The sequence below is a fragment of the Furipterus horrens genome, unplaced genomic scaffold (assembly GCF_987537825.1).
Source record: "Furipterus horrens unplaced genomic scaffold, mFurHor1.1.pri manual_scaffold_7, whole genome shotgun sequence".
NCBI classification, from domain to species: Eukaryota; Metazoa; Chordata; class Mammalia; order Chiroptera; family Furipteridae; genus Furipterus; species Furipterus horrens.
The window spans coordinates 140,815,207-140,830,122 of NW_028327177.1; the positions used below are offsets into that span (position 1 = coordinate 140,815,207).

At 61.6% G+C, this 14,916-nt stretch overlaps 1 protein-coding gene across 1 annotated transcript in view; it reads right to left on the reverse strand.

Moving 5' to 3' along the window:
* The window catches only part of CACNA2D2 (calcium voltage-gated channel auxiliary subunit alpha2delta 2), a 60,780-nt gene that overhangs the window by 16,027 nt on the left and 29,837 nt on the right, over positions 1 to 14,916 (reverse strand). The window contains exons 3-7 of the mRNA XM_090284968.1: positions 12,501 to 12,560; positions 7,176 to 7,220; positions 4,030 to 4,171; positions 899 to 1,030; positions 679 to 736 (exon numbers count right to left, since the gene is read on the reverse strand). Of these exons, the coding sequence (XP_090141094.1) occupies positions 679 to 736; positions 899 to 1,030; positions 4,030 to 4,171; positions 7,176 to 7,220; positions 12,501 to 12,560 (437 nt within the window). The remainder of the gene's footprint in view (positions 1 to 678; positions 737 to 898; positions 1,031 to 4,029; positions 4,172 to 7,175; positions 7,221 to 12,500; positions 12,561 to 14,916) is intronic.

Here is a 14,916-nt window from a genome sequence, read left to right on the forward strand (position 1 = left end):
AGTGAGGGCCAGCCCCACTGGGACCTGCGGGTCCTTCCTTCCTTCACCCACTTATGGATTCAACATGTTCCACAGAGCATCCCCTGTGTGGGCCACCCAGTGTTCTAGGCACTGAGGGTACTGTGTTGAATAGAACAGTCCCTGCCCATAATACGAGGGCTCTGGGACCCCAGCATGTAAATGACCCTAGGGAGGGGGAGCAGGTGATCCAGAGAGGAGCGTGGAGGTGTGGGCCCTGGTCTCAGTGGCCTGTCGTGTTCCCCAGCCCAGGGTGAGGCCGCAAGGGCAGGGTCCTAGCTGTGTATGGGATTGAACAGGCAGTGGAGGGAGAAGGTCATGGACTCCTGCTGGAGAGGCAGAGTGAGGGAAAGGCTCCGATGAGTGGGGTGGGGACTGGCTAGCCCCACAGAGGACACATCCACCCTTGGGAACCTCCACTGGCCCCATCCCTCAGTCCTGAGGGGGTGAAGTGCCGGGCAGTGGACGGGGGCAGAGGCAGCTGGGAGGCCTGCCTGGGTGATGGGATCCATTTTCCAGCGGCAACGATGTGTGAAATGAAAATTGGATAGAGCTAGCTGCGCCCTGCTCGGAGGCCTGGATGTCGGGAGGGAGGGGAGCAGGTGGGAGAGACGGGCAGTTGAGGGGGCGTCTCTGCCCAGCCCCGCCTTGCTCGCTCACCAGGGTCTTCTTCGGACGTCATACAGGTCGATTTTCTTGGGGGCGCGCCATGGAGTGGCTGTAGGGGGAAAGGAGGTGAGCAGCTCTGGCAGGACTTGAGGGAGCCGCCAGGCCTCTCTGCAGCCTCCGGGGTGACCATCCCACCCTGCACGCCCCGGAGCGGGCAGGGAGTGGAGAAGCGTGCGGTGCTGAGCGGTCGGGGCGACGGGCTGGCACCCACCTGGGTAGTAGCGTGTGACCCCTGTGGCACTGCCGAAGACCTGCCACAGCAGCGTGGGGTCCTGCCTACGGTTCTCGGTGAACACGTTCTCCAGGGCCTCCGTCCAGTTGAGCTCGTTGAGGATGACGGTGGCTGCGGGGGGAGCGGGGCGCTGGGGTGGGAAGTGCCTGGGCTGTCCCTGCTGAACTTCGCCGCCACGACACCCGCGCACATGCCTCCCACTTCGAAAGCTTCACCTGCTCTCCCCTCATCCAGGTTCTCCCTCATTCCCCAGGGCTCAGCTGGGGCTGCACCCGCTCCTCCAGGAAGACTTCCTGGTCCTCACCCCCTCCTAAGTCATCAAAGAAACTGCTCAGCCTACCCTTCCCCAGGCCCTACATGATCAGGAAGGGCAGCTGTGACCTGTGGCCCCTGCAGAGGGGCCCCCCAGGTGGCAGGGAGCTGTAAGTTGGGACACCGACCCAGCATGCTTCCTGGCGCTGGTGGCTGGTCCCCCGGGAGCTCACCACTCAGCATGCACTCCGGGCTGCAGCCGCAAGAAAGCAATTAAGGGCTCGATGATGGGGCTGGGATTATTCAGCTATTAAGGTACCTGATAAGCTGGAAGCCACTCAGCTCCATGATTAATCAACTGGGGCCAGGAGCAGGCGGGGGCGGGGTTCTTGGAGGGACAGGGTCTGTGCCACGATCCTGCTCCAACCCAGACAGTCACGCAGGAGCGCGCGCACATGCACTCGCACACGCACACGCACAGCCTGCACTCCCCGACAGGCATACCTGCCTCTGATCTCTGTGATTCTAGCCAGGTGTGGGGTCCCCTCGCCCCTAACAAACCCGCCCAGCAGCCCGACTGCTGCCACGGGCACAGGGACTCACATGCTCCTACCTGCACACCACTCCGCACCTGCAGGACGACACCAATGGGGCCTGTTCTCACGGCACCCCCACGGACAGGTGCCCCACGCTTTCCTTCCCCGACCTCTGAGGCCGCAGGGCCAGCCCCAGCCCCATGCCCGCTCCTCTAAGAGGAATGGGCTCCAGCCTGCTGAGCCCTCCACCTGGGCAGGGACTCAGATGGTCTGAGCGGTGCCCTCGCTCCTCAACTCAGGACAGCTCTAAACCTGCCCACGGGTGTGTGGTGCACGCTTTCACATGTGCAGTGTGCCCGTCTCTGCATGTGGGACTCAAAAACACCCAGCAGGAGCCCTGGTCGGGTGGCTCAGTTGGTTGGAGCATCGTTCTGTAAGCTCAGAGGTTGTGAGTTCGATCCCCGGTCAGGACGTGTATGAGAGGCAGATGATCGGTGTCTCTGTCCCTCCCTTCTTCCCCCCTCTCTAAGGTCAGTGAGCATGGCCTTGGGTGAGGATAGACAAAAACAATAACCCAGTAGGATCGGGGCACCTGCCACTGCCAGGCCTCTGTACGCATCTCCCCGTGAGGGGCGGTTTCTTCCTCAGTTTCTTCTACCTCCTCTCTTCCCAGCTGGAGCCCTGACACCATCACCACTCCCCACGGTCCTTGGCAAGTGAAAACCAGAGAACGTCGTCCAGAGGCCCTGCTCAGGGCACAGCCTCTGAGCGCGGACAACTCCAGGGCAGGTGAAGAGTGTGAGTTCCAGACTCTGCCCACCGCCCGGGGGGTGGGCGCCGACACTGTGCCAGGCCTCTTTCCTCGGCTCCCATCCCACGGGGCCTCCGCAGGCTTGTCTGCCGGCTGATTGCTCCCCCTCAGCTCTCTCTCCCCTCCCTCGGGCCCCACGGTTTCCCTTAACTGACCATAACGTGAAAACAAAACACATTTCTAGCTTTGGCTGCGCCTACTGAATAGTGTGTTACGGTCCTGTCCCTAATTTAGAAACGTAGTGAGTTGAACCATTTCTGTTCTTCTCTTTAAGGAAAAAATAGAGTCAGGCTCGCAAATGCTTCACACAGCATTGTCTGCCCTGGGAGAACTGGCCTGGCAGGGCCCACCCATCCCTGGGCCTCAGTGTCCCCGTCTGCACAACGAGGGGCTTAGAGCAGATTGTCCTGGAAGCCCAGAGAAGACCGCTGGCCTGACCGGGCTGTCCCTGCAGGTGCCCGTGACGACACGCACGCGCGCACACACACACACACACACACACACACGCAGTCACCGCCAGACACATGTGGGCAGACACTGCAGCCCCGCCCTGGAGAGGGCCGCTCCTCACCCCACGTGCTCCCTCTCAGGTCACGCTGAGTTGGGAAATGGGGGCCATGCCCCCTCAGGCAGGCGATTACAGATTTAATTAAAAGTGACACAGTAAATAAAAAACATATAAAATGTAATTTGTGTGGGTAGCGAGGGGTGACTGGGGAGGGCGGTGTGGCTCCTGTTTTAATTAGGGTGCCTGCCTGTGATAGTGCCTCTCCACTGGCTCAGGCAGGTGGTCTGTGGAGGGTGGGGGCAGCATCCACCCTCACCCCCCTCGGGCTGCCCAGAAACTCTGAGCCCTTTATCCCAAGACCCTTCACCCAGTGGGCACCCTGGATTCTGAGGCTACCCGGTAGGTGACCCCAGAATTGTGTCAGAACCAAGAGACCCCAGAGCCTTAAATCCTGCTGCTAGAGCTCCTCATCTAGTATTCCACTCTTGCTCCTGCCCCTACACTTTCCAAGACCTTTAGTAAGTTCCTCCTCATGTCTGACTGAAGTCCTCCTAGCTGCAGTGACCTGGTTTCCCCATAGTGCCCACCTGTCCTCCCTAGAGCCTGGAATCTCAATCACCTTCTACCGGTCACCCTCCCCCCGTGCCAAGGGCAAGGAGGGAAGCGTCAGGGTTGGCGGTGTGCAGACTTGCGCCCTGACTCCCAGTCAGTCCTCTTGCCCATCTGATGTGACAGCTCCTCCATCCTTCCTACATGGGGGCAGGGATCGAGGGAGGGTGGGGGGAGCTGCACCTGGGTGTGCGTGCACATGCAGGAGACCGTGCACAGGGTGAGAGGCTCGATGTTTTGTAGCTACTGTGGGGCTGTGCCTGAGTCGCTTGATGCCTGTGTGGCTGTGGTGCTGAGCGGTGAGCACGTGTGACCTTGGTGTCAGGGGCTGAGGGAGGGTGGCACTGGCCCCGTGGTGGGCGGGGGCTGCGGTTCCCGACGGCGCCACACTCACAGCCTTTGTAGATGTCCGTGGGGATCTGCACGGCTGTGTACGAATAGTTGACCTTGTTCTTGAAGTTTGAGTCCTCCACGAAGTCCAGCCTCAGGGCGCTGACCTTGGACGCCCTCTCCAGGTCCTCACTCTCAGGGTCATCCTGCAGAAGGGGACACGCCCACCACAGCAGCGTCAGAGCTGGCAATGGGGAGTGGGGCTGATACCAGCGTCGAGGCAGTGGGGGCAGCTCAGAACCAGGAGATTGCAGACAGACACCCAGAGAGAGAGAGAGAGAGAGAGAGAGATGGAGAGGCGCGGGTGTGGTCCCCTCACCTGCGGGGCCTGTTAACTCCTGCCTGCCCCTGCACAACCACCATCCTCATGTCTGCGACACCCACATTTCAAAACCAAAACCAAACTGACCCTTCCCCACACCCTTGAAAACGAATTTTTGGAGGAGGCAAATCTTGGAGCCCGTGAGGAGCGGGCTGCAGACCTCTGCCTACAGGACGTGCCTGGTGAAATCACTGGAGCAGGACTCGGCAGCCCTTCCCAGGAGTTCCGGGACTCACCCCCCACCCTGGAGGGCCCTGCCCAAACCTTGCACAGAGCTCCGCCGGCAGCAGGGAGAGGGCCTGGCCCCATCTGGGGGAGGGGCGCCACCCGCTGCAGCAGACGGGCTCTAGGGGCTGAGCTGCAGGGAGCCCTGGGGAGAGCGGGGCTGCGGTTGCGCACCGAGGCCGGGAAAGGCTCCCGTTGACTTTCTAAAATGAGCTGCAGCCGTCTGACAGGTGCCAATTACGGCATCTCTGGCTGGGCAGGCTGGGCATGCGCGGTGCGCCCCCGCCCACCACCACGGGCTGGCAGGAACGGGTCTGCTACGACAGTGTTGACGCACAGCTGGGGGGAGGGGTGGGCAGGCACGGGGTGCAGGTGCGAGAGGGGGAAGGGAAGATGGTGGCAGAGAGTGGAGAGGACACAGGGAGAAGGCAGGCAGGGCAGGGGCAGAGCTGGGGGGCTCTGCGCCCTGGGAGGAAGTTGCGTACCGTCCGCATGCTCCCTCACTGCCCCACCAGACCCTGGAGACCACCCTGGGCACCAGGTTCAGCTGATGTCCTCTATGCCGTGGATGGCACAGTGACAGCGGACCCCACTGCTCACGGGGCCCTGGGCACTCCCCGTGGCGCCTGCCTCCCGGTGTTTGCACAGGCTGTCTTGTCTGCGGAGGGGTGATTGCGCCGCCCCAGCCCGGGTGCCCTCCTGGAGGGGGAGCAGCAGCTCCAAAGGGCCTGCAGCACATCCTCTTTTCGTCAAGGGTGGACTTCGTACAGGGCAACCGGAGCCATGTCCTGCCCTGCCAGCAGGCCGCCCCTCCGCCCCCCTCTGCACACCCAGGAGGACCCTCAGAAGCTCCTGGCTGCTGGGGAGAGCCGCGCAGGCAGCTGCCTAGCGGAGGCCGGAGCGGGGAGCCGCCGCCTCTGAGGCGTGAGCCGCTCACGTTCTGCGAGGGGGAGGGGGAGGCACGGGAGAAGAAAGCCCCCGAAATGTCAGCGGCAGATGAAGGGCGCTGGAAAATTTAATCTCCCAACTTTCCCAACTAATGTGACATTTGGATTCCGTTCTGATAAGCTATCAGCTGGCGAACTTTTTCCTTCCTTCTCTTTCCCCCACCCCCACCTTCTGGCTGGTAATTTAAAAGTAAATGGTCTAGAAAGATCTCTAACTGTACCTCTGGCAAAGATTAAAAAAACAAAACAACACAATAAGCGGGGAGTCTGCAAATGCGGACGTGCGGAGTTTATACCAGGGCCACGCCGGGCTGGGCCTTTGGGCGACCTGACTTCAGCCCAGCCCAGCCCAGGGTGGATCTCCCTTCTTGGGCCATTAGCCCCGCAGCACGTGTCCGAGGGGCTGCAGGCAGAGTGGGGGGCCTGGATACACTGGGGGTTGCTGGAAGCAGGGAGTTCAAGGTGCTCTGGCGGGGGGCCGGGCTCCATCCTGGCCAACGAGCACCTCAGTACTGCCCCCACGCCCAGGGGCTTTGCATGGTAGGCAACCGCAGTCTCCCTGTTTATATTTAATGCACTGATTGCTAAAATTACAGCCGGCTGCCGAGGGGGGGGGCGATAAGGAGTTAGATTCAGGGTCTAATTAAAGGTTCGCTCTTCATTTGAATTTCAGATTCCAGCTTTAATTTTAGCAACTTCTCTGGGAACCACGGAGGCTCAGCCAAGGGGAAAGCACACCTGCTTTGGCCCACCCACCCCTCCTCTCGGGCCCCCCTGCCTGCTGGCCTCCTTAAGGCTCACCCAGGCCAGCCTGGCACCAAGGACCCTCTGCAGGGGTCCCCTCCTGCCTGCCCACCTCCTGGTGTCATTGGACAACTCCTGCTCCCTGAAGGGCGCCCCTTAGGCCAGTCGGCTTGGGGGAGGAAGTCTGGATTTGGGGTCTCCTGCACTAGCCAGCATGGGAGAGACCCCAAAGCCTGAGCTGTTGGGACACCTGTTTTCAGAGGAGACGGGTTCAACTACTTTTGCCTCCAAGGCAGGCAGATGGCCTTGGGCCTTGAAAGGGTGACCAAACACTCTACTCCACGTGCCCTGCCCCTCACACTCTTGTCTCCTTTGTAGGCCCCCACCCCACCCAAATGGTGTCTGTCATCTGAAGAACAGGCACAGGACCAGGGTTGCTTCTGCAGCTGGGGCGCGTCTGACTGAGCTCAGGGCCAAGCACTCTGAGCTGCTGGTCCGCTCACCAAAGGGAATGGGTACCTGTACTGACTTGAAACGCACCTGGATGGCACTGCATCCTATATCTAGGCCCTGCCTGCCACCTCCAGGAAGCCCTCCCCAACTGCTCTCGTAAGCACTCAGCATCCCTCAGTTCTGGCACTGGAACTGACCCACGGGAGGACCCCAGGTGCCGGGGTCCCGGCCTGCTGCACACTGGGCAGTGAAGCTGTGCTCCTTAGCGCCACAGAGACACAGCCCTGGAGGGGCCTGGGCCTCTGGGGCTTTGTTTGCAGAAGGCGTAGGGTGGGGGTCTGACCCACTACAGCCCTGCAGGCTCAGGCTCAGAATCCCAAGGACTGCTAGTCCCAGCACTCGTTTTCCAGCTGAGGCCTGGCAGCCGCCCCTCCCCCCAGCACAGGTGGGGGTGCTTACCAGCTCTGCGTCAGCCTTGGCGTCATAGTACACGATGTCTTCCTCCTGGTTGGGGAGAGAGGCCTCGATATGCACGGCTCAAGCGCACCTGAGGTGCAGCCAGGGCCCCCAGCCCAAGGCCTAGAATGGCCCCCTCGGACGCCCCCATCCAGAGCTGCCATCCAGGGAGGCCGAAAGAGTCGGGCTGGATGCCCTTCCCCCAGGAGACTGGGGGCGGCTCCCTGGTCTCTGCCCTGCTGCCCTGCAGCCCCGCAGGGAGAGGCAGCCGAGCCAGCCTGGCTGCAGAGACTCTGGCTGAGGCACAAGCGGAGGGAGGGAGAAGACGGAAAAACAGAGCCGAGTCCGGGCTGGAGTGAAATAATGACTCGATACTGCATCTCCCAATTTCTTCTATCAAAAAGCCTGCTCATTACGGGCATGTACTTATTAATTATCTGTGATTTGTTGTGAAACGCGAGGAGGTTCACACAACAGGCGAGGGAGAAAACAAAGCCCGGCCAGCGCCTGCCCTCAGCTGCCTGCGCTCGCCCCGCCCGCCCGGCGCCTGGGTTCTTGGACATCTGCACATCGTAATCATCGGCCACCCGGGAGACCCGTAACACAAACGGGCTAATTTCACGTTTAATGATCTTTAATCAGAACTGAGCATGGCTGAGAGAGGCCGCCAGAAGGTGAAGCTGGCGCCTTCAAGCGCCACCCACCCCGGCCCCGATGGGCACCAGGGCAAGGACACGGGCCAGGGCCACTGTCCGGGGCGCCCTCCTCAGGTGCTTCTCAGCCCTGTTTTGTACAGCAAAACCTGCGGCATGGCCCTGGCAGTCCCTCGCTCACTGGAAGCCTGTTTCTTGGTGGCCCAGAGACGGGGGTGATGACCAAGCGTGCTGCACAGCAAGCACAGAGGCTGCGCTTACTTACTGCATGGTGGCTGCCCCTCACCTGCGCCGGGCCGGGCCCCATTTGCTGTGTGCCCCCGGGCTACACTGTTCCCTCTCTGAGCTCAGGTTCCTTATGTTTCGGGGAGGGGCCTGGCCTTGGTGACTGCCCATGATTTGAGGTGGGGAACAGTCATGACGTGTTTCCGACCAATGATCTGGGCGGGGGGTGGGCTGGGCCTGCAGGCACAGTGCAAGCATTCTGAGCACTGCCTACATGCCTGGTGACATCCTGGGCAAGACCACAGCCTTATGCTGAACGTAAGACCAGGTCACCTGAGAGCTTCAGTCACCCGAGGAACCTGCGGTGTCTAGGTTTACGCACTGTGACCCCTCCACACGGATGAGGGCACTGCAGAGGAAAGGCACACCCTGGGTCAGCCCGCCTCCCGCCGCCCCCCCCCATTTCTGACCCCTCCCACATCTGCCCACCCATCAGTTCAGGAAGACTGGGGCCTGGGTGGGCCTGGGTGGGGGCAGGGCCAGGCTCCAGGGTGCTCGGCCTTTCCAGCCCAGCTCCCAACCGACGTGCCTAATGAAAGCTGACATTACATCAAACACAATAAGGAGTTTCAGTTGATGAAGATCATTCCTGAACACACAAACCCATTAAACCAAGGGGAAAAAATATCAATTCAACACACTCGCCGGCGAAAAGAAAATGTGATTTGTTATCTAAAAGGGGGTTATAAACACGGCTCTGCCGCTCTTTCCCTCAGCAGTGAGAACAGGCCGCGTGGCGGGAGGACTGCTGATTAGCGTGGGGGCTTCACCCGCCAACTTTTTAGGTGAAGCTTCTGCAAGGACGAGAAAGGACGGGGCTGGGGGGTGGCCACTCTCTGGCCTCCAGGACCCCTGGGCTCCTCGCAGGAGGCCGAGGCAGGTCCCCCCTCCACGTCCGCCCCTGGAGCCCCCTCCCCCACTCCCCGGGCATTTACTTGGCCACCCCTCCGGCCGCTCCAATAGCTAGCTCCCTTTTTCTCTTTGTCTTGATTCATGGTTTCAGCAAAGAATCAGATGTTGGTGGCACCAAGAACACAGGGGGAACATGTCACACAGGAGGAGTCCAGCCTCCTGCAGACCACGCGTGAGGCTCAGGAGTGTGTAAGCTGTCCTTGTCCCCAGCGCCTGGGGTGCACGTGGGCAGGACATCTCCCCACCTTGGACGGCCAGCTCATGCCCTGCCTTGGTCAAGGGTGGTGGCAGGCAAAGTCACACGTGTGAAAATAAATGGTAAACAGCTGTGGTGGCTGCTGCTGAGATGTGGAGCGGGCGTGTGGCAGGACGGGGCCGTTAGGGCCGGGAGGGAGGGTCCCTGGAAAGGCCTGTGTCTGCCTCAGCCTGCACGGTGCCCCGTGTCCGCCACTGGTGGCTTAGACAAGGAGGCAGCACCAGCCTAGCCTTGATCTTGACCTGAACATGTGACCTCTGGGATCCCAAGCCGTGAGTGCAGGTCCCAGTGGCCCCCTGAGGGGGCCCAGGCATCACCCCGTCTCACCAGCGAGGCAAGGGTGCCTCTTATGCCCTCTAAAAGTCTCCTGCAGCCTCAGTGAGACCTGACTTCAGCCAGGCTCGGGGTTCCCACTTATAAAATCAGGTGATGCCGCCTCCTCTGAGGCCACTTAGAGCACAGGGCGCTGGGCCTCCCTGGGGGGAAGGGCCAATACCACCCATGGGTGGGCACCCCCCTTATGTCTGCAACTTCACAGACCCAGGAGGGGGATGAATGTATCAGAAGCCCCCTGGCTGGGCTGCAGATTGGCATGGGAGCTTCACCCTCTAACTTTTTAGTGAATCTTCTACAAAGACAGGAAAGGGGCATCCTTAAGGTCTGGGACCCACACCGCTCACACCCCCCTCCTCCCTCTGTTGTGTGGTAGTCAAGGGGCCATGGTGCTCCATGGGGCAGGGGTGGGGGACCTTCCCCTGTGAGTTTACGCCCCCCACGTGGGTTTCTGCACAGAAATGACACATGAGGGGAGGGGCTGGGGGCCCACTGGCCCTCGTACAGAAGACACATGTACTCTCCTTAGCTGAGCTGGGCCCAAGGAAGAGCATGGGGGCTGTTGGCAGGTGGGGAGCGGGGTGAGGATGTGCATGTGGGTGAGTCGGGGAATGGCAGTTTGGTGCCATGGGAGGTGGGTGCCGGGGCCTGGCCAGACCTGACTGTGGCCTGCCTGCCAGGCCTCTGTGCAGGGCCCCGGCCGGCTCCCCGGCTGCCCCAGTGAGGATGCCTGGCCTTCCAGCCTGGCTCACCGCCAATGCGACCCAGCCATGAGGACTGTTTTCTGAGAGAGCCGTCTGTCGCCGCTTGGCAGAGAGGCAGGCAGCCGGTCTGGGGCAGACCTCAGGCCAGAGAGGCCACCTGTCCTGTCCAGCTAGCTCCTCTAGCCTGACCCAACCTTCCCAGGCAGAGAACTACCTCTTCCATCAGATGCCACAGAGTAGGGCTGGGTCTCCCCCATCAGACACCCTGGGGCAGGGCAGGGCAGGGTCTCCCCCATCAGATACCCGGGGGTAGGACTGGGTCTCCCCCATCAGACACCCTGGTGTAAGGCAGGGTCTCCCCCATCAGACACCCTGGAGTAGGGCTGGGTCTCCCCCATCAGATGCCCTGGGGGTAGGGGCTGTGACTCCCCAATCAGATGCCCCAGGGTAGGACTGCTCCCTCCATTACACACCTAGGGCAGGGCTTTGCCTCCTGCAGGCCCCGGCATTGGCTTTGAGGCCCAGGGGCCAGTGGCCTCACCTGCCGCCCCCTTCCATGCCCTAGCCCAGCTCCTTCCTGGTGGCGGGTTAGACGGCAGATAATGCTGGCACAGTGAGATGCTGGAGCCAGGTACAGTGCCCGACAGGTGGGCCGTCTTCACGTACCCTAAGTGTTACGGGCACCCGAGCACCAGCTGCCTCTCCGCAGGGGCCAGGGAAGTACTGTCTGCTAACAAGGGCCCTGCTTTCTCTGGTGTCCGGGGGCTGTGACTACATGTTCCCTGCTGCTGCATGGCCAGGTGTGAGAGGTTATGACCTGGGACTAGGAAGGGGAGCAGGGGGGCTTCATGTCCAGACATTTCCCCTCGCTCTCTTGTCCTGGCTGACCCCGCAGACTCCAGAACCCCCCAAGTCCCCACGCTGGTGTTGATAGGGTGTGTATGTGTGAATATGGGCACACCATTGTCCACGTCTCAGAGGTCTACGCGCAGACCTACTGTGGGCTGTTGACACAGGGAGGGCCACACCCTACTCATCAGGCAGTGAATTTCAGTCTGGCCCCCACGGGCCAAGCCTCTCCTCTGTGCCCAGGACTGCCGGGTGCCATCCTCCCCATTTCGGAGGTAAGAAGACCGATTCCCAGCTGCTCCTGGTCACTCTGTGCACAGGGCACCGGACAGTCAGGCCCAGCTGCCACGAGTGCAGCCACGAGTGGGGCACACAGGCGAGGCACTGGGGCACTGGCCTCGGGCCGCCTGCACTGGGAACCACCTGGCCGGGGGAGGTCTGGGGGAAGGCCCGGCCTCCGTGAAGGGACTGAGTTTGACACGGGTCTTGTGAGCACAGGCCAGGCGCCCCTCGTAAGTGCTGGGAAGGAGCATGGCTCCTTATCTGTCACCTCCTGAAGGTCATCGGGAAGGACATGGTTTCAAGGACAAAAACGCCATCCCTTCCCCAGCCTCCTGTGCCCACATCTCTCTTGGCGTGGCCAGCCCCCACCTGCAGTCAAGGCCAGTTCTCCCGGCAGTGCAGGCAGGGCGGGCGGCGTGCTGGCTCCCGGGCCTGCCGGTGGCACTAATTACTGCCTTTTGGCCTGGCAGCCGGGGAGGAGCAGGCCCTGACCCGGCAGCTGAGGAGGGGGTGACCACAGCTCCCCCCTGCCCGAGAGACCAGTGGGACAGACAGACAGGCAGCCCGATGGACTGGGGGTGGGGCATGGGGAGCGTCAGGCAAACACGGCTTCTTCCCCACCCTCCCCCGCACCCAGTGCCTGAGCTCCAGCGGGGGAAGGAGAGGCTTTTGTGGCTGGGACGGCCTGGTCTCGGTTCCCAGTCTGAAGGCCCAGGGAGGTCCAGGGAAGGGGTCAGGGTCCCCTTCTCCCAGCATCCCTTTCAGGTCAGTGTATTCAAGTTGGAGAAGTCCCCAGTCAGAGGCGTCTTGGCCCGGGGGTTCTCCAAGGGGTCTGGGCACCTCTTTGGCCACCAAGGCGACACCCACTTTGGGGAGCACCACTTTGGAGCAGCCCGTTGCACGCTGAGGACTTCGTAGGCTCACCGCTACACCCCGTGCGCCAGGGCCGAGGGGCTCCTGCTCCACCTGACAGGGCCCGCTGTGCCCCTCGCGGGCAGACCCACCCCTCACATCCGCCCGCGCTGGGGAGGCTGCGAGGGGCCGCCGTTCTTACCCTGATGTTGTCCTGCCAGCGGTGGGCTTTCTGGAAGTTCTCTGCAGCGTCAGCCAATCTCTGCGGACAGAACACAGGGAGGTCAGAGGCTGGGGAACTGCCGGAAGTGGCCGAGGGCCCCCCACCTTTGTCCCCGCTTGCTCAGGGCCCATTGCCCCCTCTCCTGACCCAGGCCCATCACCGCTGTCCCTGTTCTGGCTTCCTAGACCCCTTCCCCTTCCAGCAGAGCTCTGTGTCTTCTGTCCCCGTAAGCCCGGCCCATCGCGTGGACCTGGGTCTTGCAGCCTCCTCCAACGAGGCCCCTGTGCCTGTGAGCACAGCGGTATGTCGTCCACCCCCCACCCCGTTACCCTGCACACCTGGCACCGTGCCATGCTGACGTGTGGAAATAGGGCAGTCAGGCCTGCCCTCTCATGGTCCAGAGGGGGAAACAGACACACAACCAGGCAGAACAACTAGGGCAGGACTAGCTGAGGTGCTCAGTGCTGTGGGAACGTGGGATGTCAGGGAAGGCTTCCTGGAGGAGGTGCTTAGACCGTTGAGGTTCTTATTTCGCACTTGCATGGATCCCGTCCCTCCAGGAAACCTTAGGGCCCCTGCAGATGGCCCTCTGGGGCCTCCCACAGAGCTAAATGAACTGAAGTCCTCTTACTAACAACTGTCACCTATTGTATGCCAAGCCCTCCCTTGGGCCAGCAACATATATGTGTCTGTCATTGTTCATGCTATGCCTGATACCACCTCCTCAGCTGAGGATATCCCGGTATGGAGATGGTGACCGGCCTGCTCAAGTTCACAGAGTGAGTCTGGGCTGCGCTGGGGCCCTGAGCCTGGCCCAGCTCACGGTCAAGGACAGAGGGCACACTCCACAGGGCGCACAAGGTCCGGTGAGGGGCTCTGGTCACACGCTCCCACACATCAGTCCGGGCCCGATGTGGCACGTGGGCCTAGAGGGGAGATTCTAATAAAGCCCGCAGCTGCCCGTTCGGGGGAAATGGGAGGACGAGGTGACCAGCTTCCCCTCCCTCCCAGCATGCAACAGTGTGGGGGGCATGTGGGACCCCTTGCAGAGGCGTGGCCTCCACTCTCCAGGGCTGTCCAGAGCCATCCCCACTCCTGCTGGGCCTGGCTTCCCCCGTCCTGAGGCCAAGAGCGCTGAATGCAGGGAGGACCACGAGGCTGGTGGTCCTAGAAGCAGGGTAGAAAGTCCCTCTTCAGGTGAAACCCCCTCCCTTCACGACACTGAGCCCCTCCGGGCCTCCATCACTCTCTCCTGCTACCACACCTGTCCACCCGTTACTGCTGTGCCTGGTGAGGTGGCCCCCACCTCCCTTACCCAGCGTGGGGGACCCCCGGCCTCACCAGTCCCAGACCCCTCCTGTGTCTTGCCTCTGATCCTGGCCCCTCCTGAGTTCCTGGACACCCTCTGGGGGTGAGGCTCAGGCCCACCGGGGCCCCACCATCCCCACGTGGAAGGAGCCCACTTTGGAGGCGCTGCCCCTTGTGTCCCACCCTGACGTCACTGCAGCCAGCCACCTGCTGACATCCCCAGCCCTGGCTCTGTCCTCCCTCAGGCTCCTGCGTCCTCCTTTGCCCTTGGTCATCTTTCTCTTCGTGGCACCTGGAGCCTTTACAATGTGGCCACCCCCTGCCCCTAAACCCTCAGCAGCTCCCTATGGCTCTTGCTATAGAAGATGAAGCCTTCTTGAGGCCCCAGGGTCCACCTGCGTCCAACTCCTGGCCCTCCCTTTCCATCATGGGGCCTCCTTTCTGCCTAAACCACAAATCCCCAGGTGGGGAAGGGGGTGGTGAGGCCCCTCATTCACAAGCCTGCAGTGCCCTTCTGCAGAGGACAATGCTGTGTGACACGTATGGTTAACAACACTTGTCACTGCAGTTAACTGAGCACCTATTACTCAAGCTGAGCACCCGGCCTGCATGAGAGGGGGCGACGTCTGAGGAGCAGCCCTGGGGACTGCGCCTCGTGGAGGAGCCTTGGGTGATTGCTGTATGCCCCCCTTTCCTTACCCTCTCAGGGCTCGGCTCCTACCCCAGGACTCACAGGCCCCAGAAATCTGGGGCTGTAGCCCCCCCGACCCCCTAGCCTAGCAGCCAAGGGGAGGGAGCCCGAGGGAGAGAGGCCCCCAGCCTCCAGCCTCTTTGAATTCCCGGAGCCCCGTGGATCCAAGGTCCAGGTCAGCCCGCTGACTTGTGAATAACAGAGTTGCAATAGCCACAGCGAAAGGATTACTTTTAATCCTCAGTAACGATCAAGCCATTATTATTTTTTCGGTGTTACAGATCAATCAGTCCATCCCCAGGCGCCGAACGTGTGGAAATTGCTAAACACACAGAATGGCGGCGCGGGAGGGAGGCCCGGACTGATGGCTGGATGGCAGCGGCTGCCGTGTCGGGC